Below are 14838 nucleotides of genomic sequence, written 5' to 3' on the forward strand. Positions count from 1 at the left end.
CTGCCAGACTAATCTTATCTCATTTTTTGATTAGGTAACCTCCCTGGTAGATTGTGGGAATGCTGTGGACAAAATATATATTGACTTCAGCAAAGCTTTTGGCAAGGTGCCCCATGATATTCTGATTAGCAAGCTAGCTAAATGTGGGCTGGATGGAACAACTATCAGGTGGATCCACAGTTGGATAAAGAGTGCTTATCAATGGTTTCTTCTCAAAATGTGGGGAGGTAACGAGCGGGGTACCGCAGGGCTCAGTCCTGGGCCCAGTGCTCTTCAACATTTTTATTAATGACTTGGATGAGGAGGTGCAAGGAATGCTTATAAAAATTTCAGATGATACAAAATTGGGAGGGTTAGCTAATACCTAGGAAGACAGAAACAAAATTCAAAGGGATCTTGATAGGCTGGAGCATTGGGCTGAAAACAACAGAATGAAATTTAACAGGGATAAGTGCAAAATTCTACACCTAGGAAAAAGAAACCAAATGCACAGTTATAAGATGGGGAATACTTGGCTCAGCAATACTGTAGGCAAGAAGGATCTTGGAATTATTGTTGATCACAAGCAGAATATGAGCCAACAGTGTGATATGCCTGCAAAAAAGGCAAATGCTATGTTAGGCTGCATTAACAGAAGTAGTTTCCAAATCACATGTATTGGTTCTCCTCTATTCAGTGCTGGTTAGGCCTCATCTTGAGTACTGCATCTAGTTTTGGATACCACACTTTAAGAAAGATGCAAAGAAACTGCATCCAGAGGAAGGGGTTCACAGGAGGCAACAAGGATGATCAGGGGACTGGAAACAAAGCCCTATAACAAGAGACTGAAAGAATAGGACATGTTTAGCCTTGAGAAGACTGAGGGGAGATATGATAGCACTCTTCAAGTGCTTGAAAGGTTGCCGCTCAGAGGAGGGCCAGGATCTCTTCTCGATTATCCTAGATTGAATAACGGGCTCAAGTTACAGGAAGCCAGATTTCAACTGAACATCAGGAAAACGTCCTAACTGTTAGAGTGGTACGACAGTGGAACCAATTACCCAGGGAGGTGGTGGGCTCTCCAACACTGGAGGCCTTCCAAGAGGCAGCTGGACAGCCACCTGTCGGATATGCTTTAAGTTGGATTCCTGCATTGAGTAGGGGGTTGGACTCGAAGGCCTTATAGGCCCCTTCAAACTCTATGATACCATGATTCTAAATGACAAAAGAAAAATGTATATTAAATATGAGATGCAATGCATGAAATTTTCTACAGAGGTCCATATGCCGGAGACAAGCAACATTAATGAATCCTGTATTGCAGTCTTACCATTTGTAGACAGAAGAGAGTGGGCTGCATTCTGCTGTGGCAGCCACTTTATCTTGTTTATTTTTTCTTCTATTTCCAAACTCTTCAAATAGTCAAACTCTGGTTCATGGCTCTGGAAGGTGCTGTAAACATTGTATTCACCTTGGCTGTAAGGCTCATTTTTACTCTGTGAAGAACATAGGACAAAAAAAAGAAAAGGAGCTGTTGACATCAGAGCTTATCTTGGTCTTTCAAGTTGATTTCATCCAAATGAACCATATGCCAAACGGCAACCAAGAAAAGAAGGAGCTCATGATAGTAGTTGTGTTGGGTCAGGCCCCAAAGAGATCTTATGGCATTGATGCTGCCTGTACAGCAGTCTTCTGCAATCAGTGTGGATGAAGCGGAAGGCATAATTATTTTGGTCTAATCACCAAAAATGGCTGCTTAGGAACATCACAAAAGAATCTACACTTTTAGGTGAAACACAAAATTGTTTCTATTTGCTATCAATATGTTTATAAGTCTCACTGTGCTGGGAGGAAGCCAGTATTGCAAACCCACCCACCTATATTGTTAAAATTAGCTCTATCTCTTTAGCTGCTATAAGAAAAACTGTAAGACCAATTGTTTGGAACATGTTCAGGTCATGTTCTCCCGTTTTACTTCCCTAAATTAAGGGTGTCTGCCCTGCTCTCCCAAATGAATTAGAAATTTTATTTATTTATTTATTATTGTATTTATATCCCACCCTTCCTCCTAGCAGGAGCCCAGGGCAGCAAACAGAAACGCTAAAAACACTTTAAAATTTCATAAAAACAGACCTTAAAATACATTAAAGCAAAACGTTAAAAATATTTTTTAAAAATCTTTAAAAACATATTTAAAAAAGGGTTAAAAACCTATTATTAAAAAAACACATATTAACAAGCAATTCTAACACAGAAGCAGACTGGGATAGGTCTCAACTTAAAAGGCTTGTTGACAGAGAAAAGTTTTCAAAAGGTGCCAAAAAGATATCAGAGATGGTGCCTGCCTGATATTCAAGGGGAGAGAATTCCACAGGGTAGCTGCTGCCACACTAAGATATCAGAATGAACCTCCTGATAAAATGATATCTGCAGGAGGCCCTCACCCGCAGAGCACAGTGATCGACTGGGTATATAAGAGATAAGACGGTCTTTCAGGTATCCTGGTCCCGAGCTGTATAGGCCTTTGTACACCAAAACTAGAACCTTGAACTTGGCCCGGTAGCAAATGGGCAGCCAGTGCAATTCTTTCAGCAGCGGGGTGACAGTAAGCAGTCTTGCCACCACATTTTGCACCAGCTGCAGCTTCCAGACCAACCTCAAGGGCAGCCCCACATAGAGCGCATTACAGTAATCCAGCCTGGAGGTTACCAGTGTGTGGACAACAGTGGTCAGGCTATCCTGGTCCAGAAACTGCTGCAGCTGTCTTACCAGCCGAAGCTGGTAAAAGGCACTCCTAGCCACGGAGGTCACCTGGGCCTCTAGTGACAAAGATGGATCCAGGAGCACCCCTAGACTATGGACCTGCTCTTTCAGAGGGAGTACGGCCCCATCCAAAGCAGGCAACTGACCAATTATCCAAACTTGGGAACCACCAACCCACTGTCGGAAGGCAGAGCTGGGGTCCCAATCCCGGGGAGCTGGATCCCGGGGAGTTGGGAGAAGAGTATTCGGATGGATGGCAGAGGGAAGGGGGAGGAACTTCCCCCCTTTGGAGCGAAGACGAAACAGAGGAACTGCCAGTGATAAGGTCGCTTAGCAACGGGGAGCCTGAGCCCTCCCTGGACATTCTCACGCCTCCCCCTCTTTCAGGCTCAGAGCAAGAGGGGAAAGAGGAAGGGCTGCTCACAGCTGAAAAGCGGGGAGGCAGTTTACCATCAGCCCCTCCCGTATCCCCCATCCTGGAATCGGAAACTTCAGAAGAGGAGGGGGTGATGCTTCCCCCCTCACCGCGCACACGCAGACAGCTGAAAAGACAGGAGAGAAGGGGGGGAAGGCGGGCAGTACCTGAGGGGCAGTTAAGGAGGAGCGAAAGATTGCGCGCCCGTTTGGCCCCTTCTTAAAGAACAGGCGGGAAGAAGTCCCTTGCCCTGTCAACTTTCTCCCAATGCCGCAGGACCTGTATCCCTGTATTGCTTCATGAGAAAACGCAGTCTTTGTTTGGACATTACCCTAAGAAAACACGAATTAACTACAGCCGTTGGTCTGGTTCCTGAGTCACATCCTGGGCCTGACAGCTTGACAGAGCCACCTAAATCACCCTCAACGCTCTCTTCACTTGACTGGGACAAGATGTCAAAGGGAGCAGCGGGGGGGACGAACCCCACTTCTGAGACGGAAGAAGTGGAACTCCTGAGGACTAAGGTAGCTGATTTGCAGACGGATGTTCAAGCCCTGCTAGCAGCAGTCAAGGCGCTGAAGACGGATAATCAAACCTTGAAGGCCACGATAGACCAGATGCGAACAGCCCCTCCAGCTGCCGTAGTAAAGGTTCCCATTGGATTGCCCCCAAAATACGTGGGACAAAGTGATCAGTTGGCAACCTTCGTGGCTCAATGTGAGTTATATCTGGATGTCAGGCACACGGAATTTCCAGACGATGGGGCTAAAGTAGCTTTCGTGATTAGCCTCCTGGAGGGAGAAGCTGCAAAATGGGTGACTCCGTATCTCGTGAGAAAGGATACTGTCTTAGGAAGGTACAGAGGATTTATACAGGAGATGACCGAGATGTTTCAAGACCCGCAAAGGGCTGAAACAGTAGCGCGGCAACTAGGCGCTCTGAAGCAAGCTAAAGGGACTGTTTCCGAGTACACTAACGCTTTTAAAATTCTGTCCCAGGAAACTGGTTACAATGACGCCGCCCTGATGTTTATGTACCGGAGTGGATTAAATGCTGAAATCCTGGATGAGTTGGCCAGGACCTCCCCCCCCCCGCTGACCTACCAGGGCTCATCCGGCTATGCCTACAGATAGATCACCGGATGGAAGGAAGGCGCCTGGAAAGGAAGCAGGAGGTCCCGAGATACTCAGCCTCGGCATCCCGCAACAAGACCCTTCCCACTGCAGGGATGGCAGGTAATGCAACTGAGGGACAGGGAGGGGCTAGGCCAAGACTGTCGGAAGAAGAAAAGGAAAGACGACGCCGGGAACGTTTATGCTTTTATTGTTCAAAGCCGGGCCATGTGGCCAGAGACTGTGGACTGAAAGGGGGGAAAGCCGAGCCGCCGGGAAACTAGAACACCCAGTCCATGTGCAGGCCGGTGGACTGGGGGCAGCGTTGTATAAAGCCCCCCCCAACGATCCAACCTCCCTCAAAGGGGGTGTTGGTCTTGCCTATTCGGATTACAACTTCCAGAGGAGTGGTGTTTAATTCCACTGCCTTAATTGACAGTGGAGCCTCCACAAATTTTATTGATGCAAAGTTAGTCAAGCGTCATGGAATTTCCCGGTGGAAACTGGACGCTCCCCTAGCTGTGGAGACTATCGATGGGAGACCCCTGAAGCCAGGAGGGGTGACACAAGCCACGGAGGAAGTGAAACTTCAAATCCCTGGGCACGAAGAGTTCATTTCGCTATACGTGTCAGATCTCTCGAACTTTGAGGTGATTCTGGGAATGCCCTGGCTAGCAAAGCATGAACCCAAAATAAGTTGGAAGGAGGCGGTGGTGTGGTTCACCTCACAGTATTGCCAGGAGAACTGTCAACCTGAAGGAATCAAGAACACCTTAGCGGGGGCAGTGCAAGGGATCGAGCAAGTGACCCTGCCGCCAAAGTATGAAGAATTCAAAGATGTGTTTGATGAAAAAGAGGCAGAGACTTTACCCCCCCACCGCCCTTACGACTGTGCGATTGATCTAGTGCCAGGAGCCAGCATCCCATCAGGGAGAATCTACTCTCTCACAGAGAATGAGAGGGAGGCCCTGAAGGAATTCCTGGATAAAAACTTGAGGCGAGGATTCATACGCCCCTCACAATCCCCTGCTGGAGCGCCACTATTGTTTGTGAAAAAGAAGGGGGGGGACTCAGACCCTGTAACGACTATCGCGCATTGAACCAGATCACCATCCCCAACAGCTACCCGCTGCCCCTGATCTCAGAGTTGCTGGACCGACTGCGCTCTGCAAAAATCTTCACGAAGTTGGATTTGAGAGGAGCGTACAATCTGATCAGAATGAAGAAGGGAGATGAATGGAAAACAGGATTCTTGACCGCTTACGGACAGTATGAATACCTGGTCATGCCGTTTGGGCTTTGTGGAAGTCCAGGAATTTTTCAAAAATTCATGAACGACGTGTTTAGAGACTTGTTGGACACGTATGTAATCTGTTACTTAGATGATATCCTGGTGTTCTCAAAGAACCAGGAAGACCACGACCAGCATGTGAAGACGGTGTTGAAGAGACTGAGAGAAAATCACCTGTATGCTAAATTAGAGAAATGTGGATTTGACCTCAAGTCTCTAGACTTCCTTGGATATCGAATCTCAGCGGAAGGCGTGGAGATGGACCCAGGGAAAGTAAGCTGCATATTGGACTGGGGCCAACCTGTCACCAAAAAGGATGTACAACGGTTTTTGGGGTTTGCCAATTATTACAGAAAGTTCATTCCAGGGTTTTCCAAATTAACAGCTCCTCTGACTGACTGTTTAAGGGGGAAGAAGAAGTTTCAATGAACAGAGAACGCCACCGAGGCCTTTGAGGAGCTGAAGAGAAGGTTTGCTACTAAGCCCATTCTGCGCTTTGCTGATCCAAACCGCCCTTTCGTAGTGGAAGCAGATGCTTCAGATTTTGCCATTGGGGGGGTCCTGCTACAATTAGACCAAGAAGGGAAGGAGCTGCACCCCTGTGCGTACTTCTCTCGGAAGTTAAAGCCAGCAGAGAAGAACTACACAGTTTGGGAGAAGGAGCTGCTGGCCATCAAGGACTCTTTTGAAAACTGGAGACAATACCTAGAGGGGACCTCTCATCGAATTGAAGTGCGCTCCGACCACAAGAATCTTGAAAGCCTCCAAACAGCCAGAAAGCTGAACCAGAGACAGATAAGATGGTCCCAGTACTTCACTAGGTTTAACTTCCAGATTACTTACCATGCCCAAGCCAAAAACCAGAGAGCGGATGCCTTATCCAGACAGCCACAATACAAAGAAAGTGAATCCGAGGACCAGCCTCAGTACGTAATCCCGCCAGAGAAATTAACGTTGGGAGTATGCCAGCCTTCATGGGAAGAGGAACTCAAAAAGGCACAACAAGAAGATGCAGACATGCTAAAATATCAGCAGGAGACGGGACAAGGTCAAGACTCAGAAGTAACCTTTCACTGGAGAAATGGACTGTTATGGTTCAAAACCGCCAGATATGTGCCAGAAGGGGAATTAAAACTCTCCTCCGCCCATCACCCCCAGACAGATGGGCAGACGGAACGCTTGAACGCCGTTTTGGAAAGATATTTACGAAGTTATGTGTCCTATCAACAGACTGACTGGGTATCATATTTGCATTTTGCAGAGTTCGCCTACAACAATTCTCTGCACTCCAGCACTCAACAAACCCCGTTCTTCGCTAATTATGGATTCCATCCTAAAGTCTTCCCAAGCAGCTCAGAAGGAATGCTGGTACTGGCAGCTGAGAACTTCCTTAAGGAATTGCAAGCGGCGCAACAGACACTGAAACAGCAGTTAAACGAAGCCAAAACGGAGTACAAGCGAGTTGCTGACCTGCACAGGAAGGAGGGCCCCCCCCTTCAACCGGGAGACCAGGTATGGCTGTCCACCCGCTTCCTCCAGATGCCGGGCAAATGTAGAAAATTACAAGACAAGAGGGTGGGTCCTTTCGAAATAGAAACTCAAATCAATCCCGTGGCGTACCGACTGAAGCTGCCTGACACGTTTAATACATCCTGTGTTCCATCGATCCCTCTTAACGAAAGCCGCCCCTCCCAGTGAGTTACGGCCGGAGGAACCTCCCGGAGCTCCACTCCTAGTAAATGAGCAGCTTGAGTTTGAAGTTGAGGAGATCTTAGATTCCAGGATCAGACGCCACAAGCTGCAGTACTTGATTCACTGGAAAGGCTATGGGGTGGCTGACAGATCATGGGAAGATGCAGCTGATGTGCATGCTCCAGAATTGGTAAAACTTTTCCATCAACGTTTTCCCCACCGTCCCAAGCCAGACAAGGGGAGGGGGGCACAGCCTGGGAGGGGGGATGGTGTCGGAAGGCAGAGCTGGGGTCCCCATCCCGGGGAGCTGGATCCCGGAGAGTTGGGAGAAGAGTATTCGGATGGATGGCAGAGGGAAGGGGGAGGAACTTCCCCCCTTTGGAGCGAAGACGAAACAGAGGAACTGCCAGTGATAAGGTCGCTTAGCAACGGGGAGCCTGAGCCCTCCCTGGACATTCTCATGCCTCCCCCTCTTTCAGGCTCAGAGCAAGAGGGGGAAGAGGGAGGGCTGCTCACAGCCGAAAAGCGGGGAGGCAGTTTACCATCAGCTCCTCCCCTATCCCCCATCCTGGAATCGGAAACTTCAGAAGAGGAGGGGGTGATGCTTCCCCCCTCACCGCGCACACGCAGACAGCTGAAAAGACAGGAGAGAAGGGGGGGAAGGCGGGCAGTACCTGAGGGGCAGTTAAGGAGGAGCGAAAGATTGCGCGCCCGTTTGGCCCCTTCTTAAAGAACAGGCGGGAAGAACTCCCTTGCTCTGTCAACTTTCTCCCAATGCCGCAGGACCTGTATCCCTGTATTGATTCATGAGAAAACGCAGTCTTTGTTTGGACATTACCCTAATAAAACATGAATTAACTACAATCGTTGGTCTGGTTCCTGAGTCACATCCTGGGCCTGACACCCACAGTGCCTCCGTCTTGCAAGGATTCAGACTCAGTTTATTGGCCCTCATCCAGCCCACCACTGAGTCCAGGCAGCGGTCCAGGACTTGCACGGCCTCTCCTGATTCAGATGTTACGGAGAAATAGAGCTTTCAGCTGTTACGGAGAAATAGAGGAGTCAGCATACTGCTGACACCTTGCCCCAAATCTCCAGATGACTGCTCCCAAGGGCTTCATATAGATGTTAAACAGCATGGGGGACAAGATGGTACCCTGGGGCAACCCACAGCACAACTGCCAGTGGGCCAAAAGACAGTCACCCAATGCTATTCTCTGAGAGCAACCCTGGAGATAGGATCGAAACTACCATAAAACAGTGCCTCCAATACCCATCTCACCAAGTCAGTCCAGGAAGATACCATGGTCAATGGTATCAAAAGCCGCTGAGAGATCAAGTAAGAATAACAGAGTCACACTCCCCCTGTCCTTCTCCCAATAAAGATCATCCATCAGGGCCACCAAGGCCGATTCAGTCCCATAACCAGGCCTTAACCCAGATTGGAATGGGTCAAGATAATCTGTTTCATCCAAGAGTACTTGCAATTGCTGCGCCACAACCCTCTCAATCACCTTCCCTAAAAAGGGGGTATTTGCAACTGGTTGGTAGTTGTCACAATGTCACAAACCAATAGGTCCAGGGTGGGCTTTTTCAGGAGTAGTCGGATCACCGTCTCTTTCAAGGTGGCTCGAACCACTCCCTCCCTCAATGATGTGTTGAGCACACCCTGGATCCACTCGGCAAGCGTTAGTAAGCCAAGAAGGGCAAGAGTCAAGAGGACACGTTGCTGGCCGCATCATCGCAAGCACCTTGTCTACGTCTTCAGGCCACATCAACCGAAACCATTCCCAAGAACTTGCAGCAGACGTTGCACTGGACACCTCATTGGGGACTACAGTAGATGTGGAGGGGGCATCAAGACTGCTATGGAGGCAAGCAACTTTACCCTCAAAGTGCCTTGCAAACAATTCACAGTGGGCCTCCGAAGGGTCTAAAACTCCATTTCCTGGAGTTGATGTCAACAGACCCTGACAATACGGAAAAGCTCCACCAGACGGCTGCTTGAGGATGCAATGGAGGCAGACAAGTGGGCCTTCTTCACCACCCTCACCGCCACACAATAGGCACAGTTATGATGTTTTACTTGTGCCCGATCATCCTCACAGCAAGTCTTTCGTCACTTGCGCTCTAGCCGTCATAGAAATGTGATGCTGTCCATTGAAAAACAGATTCAGGTACAATTGTTTTCTGAAGTAACAATGTGCTTTTCTTTTTACACAAATGGAAGAGAGAACACCAAAATGGTCACGTAAAAGTAGAATAGAAATGTGCACAAATCTGAAATTGATATATTGTACACATCTCTTTTTTGCCAATTCCCCTTTTTTCAGCAGCCCTTTGTGCCTGTACTCCAGATGGTTGGGTAACCAGCCCAAAGTGTGGAGAATGCAAGGATAGAGGAATTGGTAAAAATCACCTGTTCCCTTCTGTGAGCATCAGCCTCCTCAGGATTACAGCCCCTTCAGTGAATAGAAGGACAGTGCTGGATCCATCCTTATGTATTTCATTATTGTTTATAGTTTTGCTCTGAGTTATATATTTGCTAAAACATATAACTCAATAGTAAAACCAAAAGAAAAACAAGGAATGCTAAATGTGAGGTGGAGAATTAACAGGAAAAAATGATATCATAAGACAGAGCTCAGTGCATTCAAGATTTACTTTTATGAGATTCTGGGAATGACTGAATCATTGATTTAAAAAAGGATAAGTGAATTAGGATAGAAAGTTATACAGTGTAATGAAGAACTTATATAATAAAGAAATTAGAGAAAGAAGTACAAACACATTTAATGAAAAAAAACAGCTTAGAGAACACATGGAAAATGCACAAGGTGACATTAGATTCTGTGTGAAACAATACAAAGGAAACTGCAGGATGTTCCTGTTAACTGGGTATGTCTTCACTAGGTACTGTATTTTATTAGGAATACAACTAATAGAGCAAGGGCTGTTAGGAATTTAACCTGCTTTTGAGAGTCTAATGAGGGAATAAAAACACTCATTGAGAGGAATAGTATTAAAAATACAGTGGAAGCTCACTATCACGGCTCACTGTACTGTGGATTCAGATATACTGTGGGTATGATGATGATCTAGAATACAATACCATTTACAGTACCAAAGTTTTTGTTATAATGCAGAACCCCCGTAATGCAGGCACAGCCTTTGTTCCTTGCCCCCATGTTATAACAAGGTTCTACTGTATATACTTTATTAATAGATGTATCTGTAATCACGTCAAATACATTGAGAGGTGCATATGATGGAGCTCTAGAGTTGCATATCCTAGATGCTGATTGGAATAGGTTATGGGATAAATTATCAGTAAAATCTGTCTCAGCAAAAATCAAGAAGTGTTCTCTGAAATGGTGGCATAGCTCATATTACGGGGGATAGAAACTATATTTGTTGGAGAGGATGTGGGCAACAGGGTCATATGTGCACATGTGTTGGGACTGTCTGAAAGTAGCAGCCTACTGACATTTAATCTTTAGTGAAATCAGGAAAATTGCCAAACAGGAGGTGACATTCACTAATGCTTGCTCTCCTAAACATATGGGATGGGCATAATTATATAAGCTTCTAATATAATTTATTTTGGCTGGTGCTAGGATGGAGGTGGCACAGAATTGGCAAATGGCTGAGATGTTGACCTTGGATGCCTGGTTGCAAAGATTGTGGCATATATCCATGGTAGAGAAATTGACTTTTAATATAAGATTGGCAGAGGCATCAAGACAAAGCTACTGGATTTTGTGGTGACTTGGGATATGTTTGTGATATACAACAAGGAATCTTGACTCGCTATAAACATGTCAGCTGTGATCCTCAGACTATATATATATATATATATATAGTGTGTGTGTGTGTGTGTGTGTGTGTGTATGTGGAGAGAGAGAGGAAAATGCAGCCAAATGTTCCAATTTAATATTTCCAGGAATTTCAGAGAATGTAGAGAAAGGTACTTCGATGGCTTTGGTGGAAGAACAAGTTGCTAAAATTTTCAGTGCTTCCAGACAAGAGTTTACTGTAAAATCGGTGCTGCTTATGTTTGGATGTTTTTCATATCATCCAACATTGTTATTATCAAAATGCCAGGCTGTATTTTTTTTCTTCATTTAATCCAAATGTACCTGTTCTGCAGAAAACCCACTAAGTAAAAATAACCCTTCATACATCCACAGTCACCGCTGGTATGGAAGCTAATTAGAATTTTTTTTTGATGGGTGGTTTGTTGTGTATGTGGTGATATTTCAGTGTGTTCTTTCTCTTGCCATACCCCTACTGTTAGCAGAACAGCAAAACAGCAGTGATAGCTGAGCTGTGTGTGAATCTTGGTTGAAGGAGCACACCTTCCCTGGATATAATCACTCTGAGCTTCTGAATTTAGGAAGAATAAGAAAGCTTAGGTTATTATAGAAAATACATACTAGATAGAAAAGACCCTAGTTCTAGTAACCAAGTTGGAGATGCAAGGTGCCATGCTTGCTCTTTGTTCCCTGCAGGAGAGAAATACAAAAAGAGAAAGATCTCTCCTCTTCCAATATGGGATGAAGAAGAAATCATGAAATAAGGTCAGCAATTCTAAGAGTATCAGTTTACACATCTGAAGGAAGTTCAGCACTAGGGATGGCTGAGGATTCCACTGAATTCAGAGTCAGCATTGGACTTTTCAATGGTCCACATATCCTTCAGTTTTTCAGAGCGATCCTGCTTGCTCCACACTTCAGCATTTTCCCCCGACACTGGATTCCCCCCTCTCAAATATATTGTTCTTTTGTTTGTTTTATTCACAGCATAGCAGTGCAGTTCTCTCCCTCCCCCCTCTGCCACCCCCCTTCACTCAAATAATCCAAGCAGGGAGGAAGCAAGCCAAGCCTGTAATAGCAGCGGAGGAGGACATGAAGCCACTTTCCTTTCAAAATATCAATAGTTTCTCTCAAAATATCAATAGTTTCTCTCAAAATATTGATATTAACATTGATATTTTTGTGAGGGGAAAAAATCGGACTGGTAAAAGCAATGGAAAGCAGAAGAAGAACAAACTCAAATTGATACTGCTGTTAGGTTGACAGAATCTTTTCAAAATGGCACCAGCCAATGGATCCCATCCCTAGTCAGCACAGATTAGAGCAGAAAGACAACCTAGGAAGCTTGGAGGTTTCCCTCTCTGTCTACCTTTCCCCATGCAAATGCCATCAAGCTGAGGGAATGTAAGTTGAGTGTTAATGTGTATAGCAACCAGCCATTATGCACATTCACCATGCCTCATGGAAAATGTGCACAAAATCCTTCCATGAAGAGGGATTTGTGCACATTTCCTGGTCAATATGCATAATCTTTAACAGGCCTTGGGAAATGTGCATATCTTGACTGAATTTTGTATATTCTCTGGCAATCCTCTGACCAGTAGTCTCCAAGAAACATGCCTTCGTTTCTATTTTTTTTGTTCAGAAGTAAGCTATCTGCACTTCCCAGCCTGCTTCTGGCCCACTGCCTTATCTTATAACACCCACAAGATACTTTTCTACTGATCAGCCAACCAGCAGAAGGGGGGGGGGTTCAGACAAAGATTAACCTTCTTCTATAATCCAGTCCCATTTCTACCACTCTCAGCTGTTCCCCAATCAGCTAAGCAGCTCACAATAGCTGCATGGGCCAATCATCACGGGCACCACAGGGGAAGGAAGATTTAACCAGCTGAGAAAGGGTTACCCAGCAGAGAAAAGAGGGCCGGGAGAGGAAGAGTGTGAAGTACCTCTGATTCTACCCACTGCCATTTCTGGCCGAGTCCACTGCTGGCAAATTACCTGCCTCCTGCCTTTTACCCCAGCTGGCATGAAATGTTTTCACTTACACTAACATTTGAGGGAGGAAACCCTACATGACTGTGTCTTTTACAGTTTTTCATAATTGGATGTGAACAATACATCTATGTTTTGCCCATTTTTAATTATGTGTTTTGAAATGGAAGTTTGAGTGACCTTAGATACATTCTCACATCAACTGGAAGATGAATTCACATTCTCTGACATAACTTGAGACTGCATATGGCCTGTGTCATTTCTTAAGACTGCAATCCAAACCCTGGTTGGGAAGCATCAGGGCTTAATGGGGAGGCAGGGGTACAGCCTTGCTGCTCATGCCAGCCAGGGTGAAACACATGTGGCAGGGAGATAAATTGCTTCAGGAGCAGGGCCACATCAACATTGTTGCCAACTCTTTTCTTTCAGGATCTCATGAGGTCTATAACCATAATGGAAAAAAATAACAACTCTGCCTGTGGTAGCGTCCTTTTCTCATGGTAGCATGAGCAAGATGGTTGCAGCTACAGGTAGCGCTAATAGTAGCAACCCAGCAAAACCAGAGTCAGACATTATTTTATTATTATATTTATATCCCTCTGTTTTTGTCTAAGGAACCCAAGATGCCTTACAAAATCCTCCTCCTCCTCTCCATTTTATCCTCACAACAAACCTTTGCAACATAGCCAAGTGGGGAATACAGGGTGGTTAGAGTGCTGGACTAGGAACTGGGAGACCAGAGTTTGAATCCCCACTCAGCCATGAAGCTCACTGGGTGACCTTGAGCCAGTCACTGCCTCTCAGTCTGACCTACCTCACTGGGTTCTTGTGGGGATTAAATGAGGATGGGGAGAACAATGTACGCTACCTTGAACTCCTTGGAGGAAAAGGTGGGATATAAATGCAAAAATAGATAGATAGATAGATAGATAGATAGATAGATAGATAAACAAATTTGAGTTTCCCAAGTCTCAGTGCAGCACTCTAACCACTACACCACACTGAAGGCCCAGGGTCCTCAGTGCAGTAACTAAAGGCACCAGTGTGCTCACAGAGAACTACTAGAGTGCCCTTCAGGGTCTCTGCTCCCTCCATTGTACAATTATAAATTATAATGGCCACCAGTTTTCTTAACTCTCACCAACAAAGGTTTCTTAGGCCCTCTACCATTATAATTGGCTGCAGAATCAGAAGCGTATCAGAGGAGAAAAGAGAGAGACCAGTTAAAACTGTTCCCTCTCTTCTCTAATGAGAACATAAGAACATAAGAAGAGCCGGCTGGATCAGGCCAGTGGCCCATTTAGTCCAGCATCCTGTTCTCACAGTGGCCAACCAGGTGCCTGGGGGAAGCCCGCAAGCAGGACCCGAGTGCAAGAACACTCTCCCCTCCTGAGGCTTCCGGCAACTGGTCTTCAGAAGCATGCTGCCTCTGACTAGGGTGGCAGAGCACAGCCATCATGGCTAGTAGCCATTGATAGCCCTGTCCTCCATGAATTTGTCTAATCTTCTTTTAAAGCCATCCAAGCTGGTGGCCATTACTGCATCTTGTGGGAGCAAATTCCATAGTTTAACTATGCGCTGAGTAAAGAAGTACCGTATATTCCGGCGTATAAGACGACTGGGCGTATAAGACGACCCCCAACTTTTCCAGTTAAAATATAGAGTTTGGGATATACTCGCCGTATAAGACTACCCCTGCTTATGACATGCAGGTACTTAGCAGGAAAACTGTCACTTATAAACTTATAAATATTAATATTTGGATTGTCCAGTTGT

At 45.9% G+C, this 14838-nt stretch overlaps 1 protein-coding gene across 2 annotated transcripts in view; it reads right to left on the minus strand.

The window, feature by feature from the left end:
* PPP2R2C (protein phosphatase 2 regulatory subunit Bgamma) overlaps window positions 1–14838 on the minus strand; it is a 126879-nt gene that overhangs the window by 51080 nt on the left and 60961 nt on the right. For both annotated transcript variants that reach the window (XM_061583696.1, XM_061583697.1), the window contains one exon: window positions 1310–1475. In XM_061583696.1, coding sequence (XP_061439680.1) covers window positions 1310–1475 — 166 coding nt within the window. The remainder of the gene's footprint in view (window positions 1–1309; window positions 1476–14838) is intronic.

The sequence above is a fragment of the Rhineura floridana genome, chromosome 9 (genome assembly GCF_030035675.1).
Source record: "Rhineura floridana isolate rRhiFlo1 chromosome 9, rRhiFlo1.hap2, whole genome shotgun sequence".
Lineage (NCBI taxonomy): Eukaryota > Metazoa > Chordata > Lepidosauria > Squamata > Rhineuridae > Rhineura > Rhineura floridana.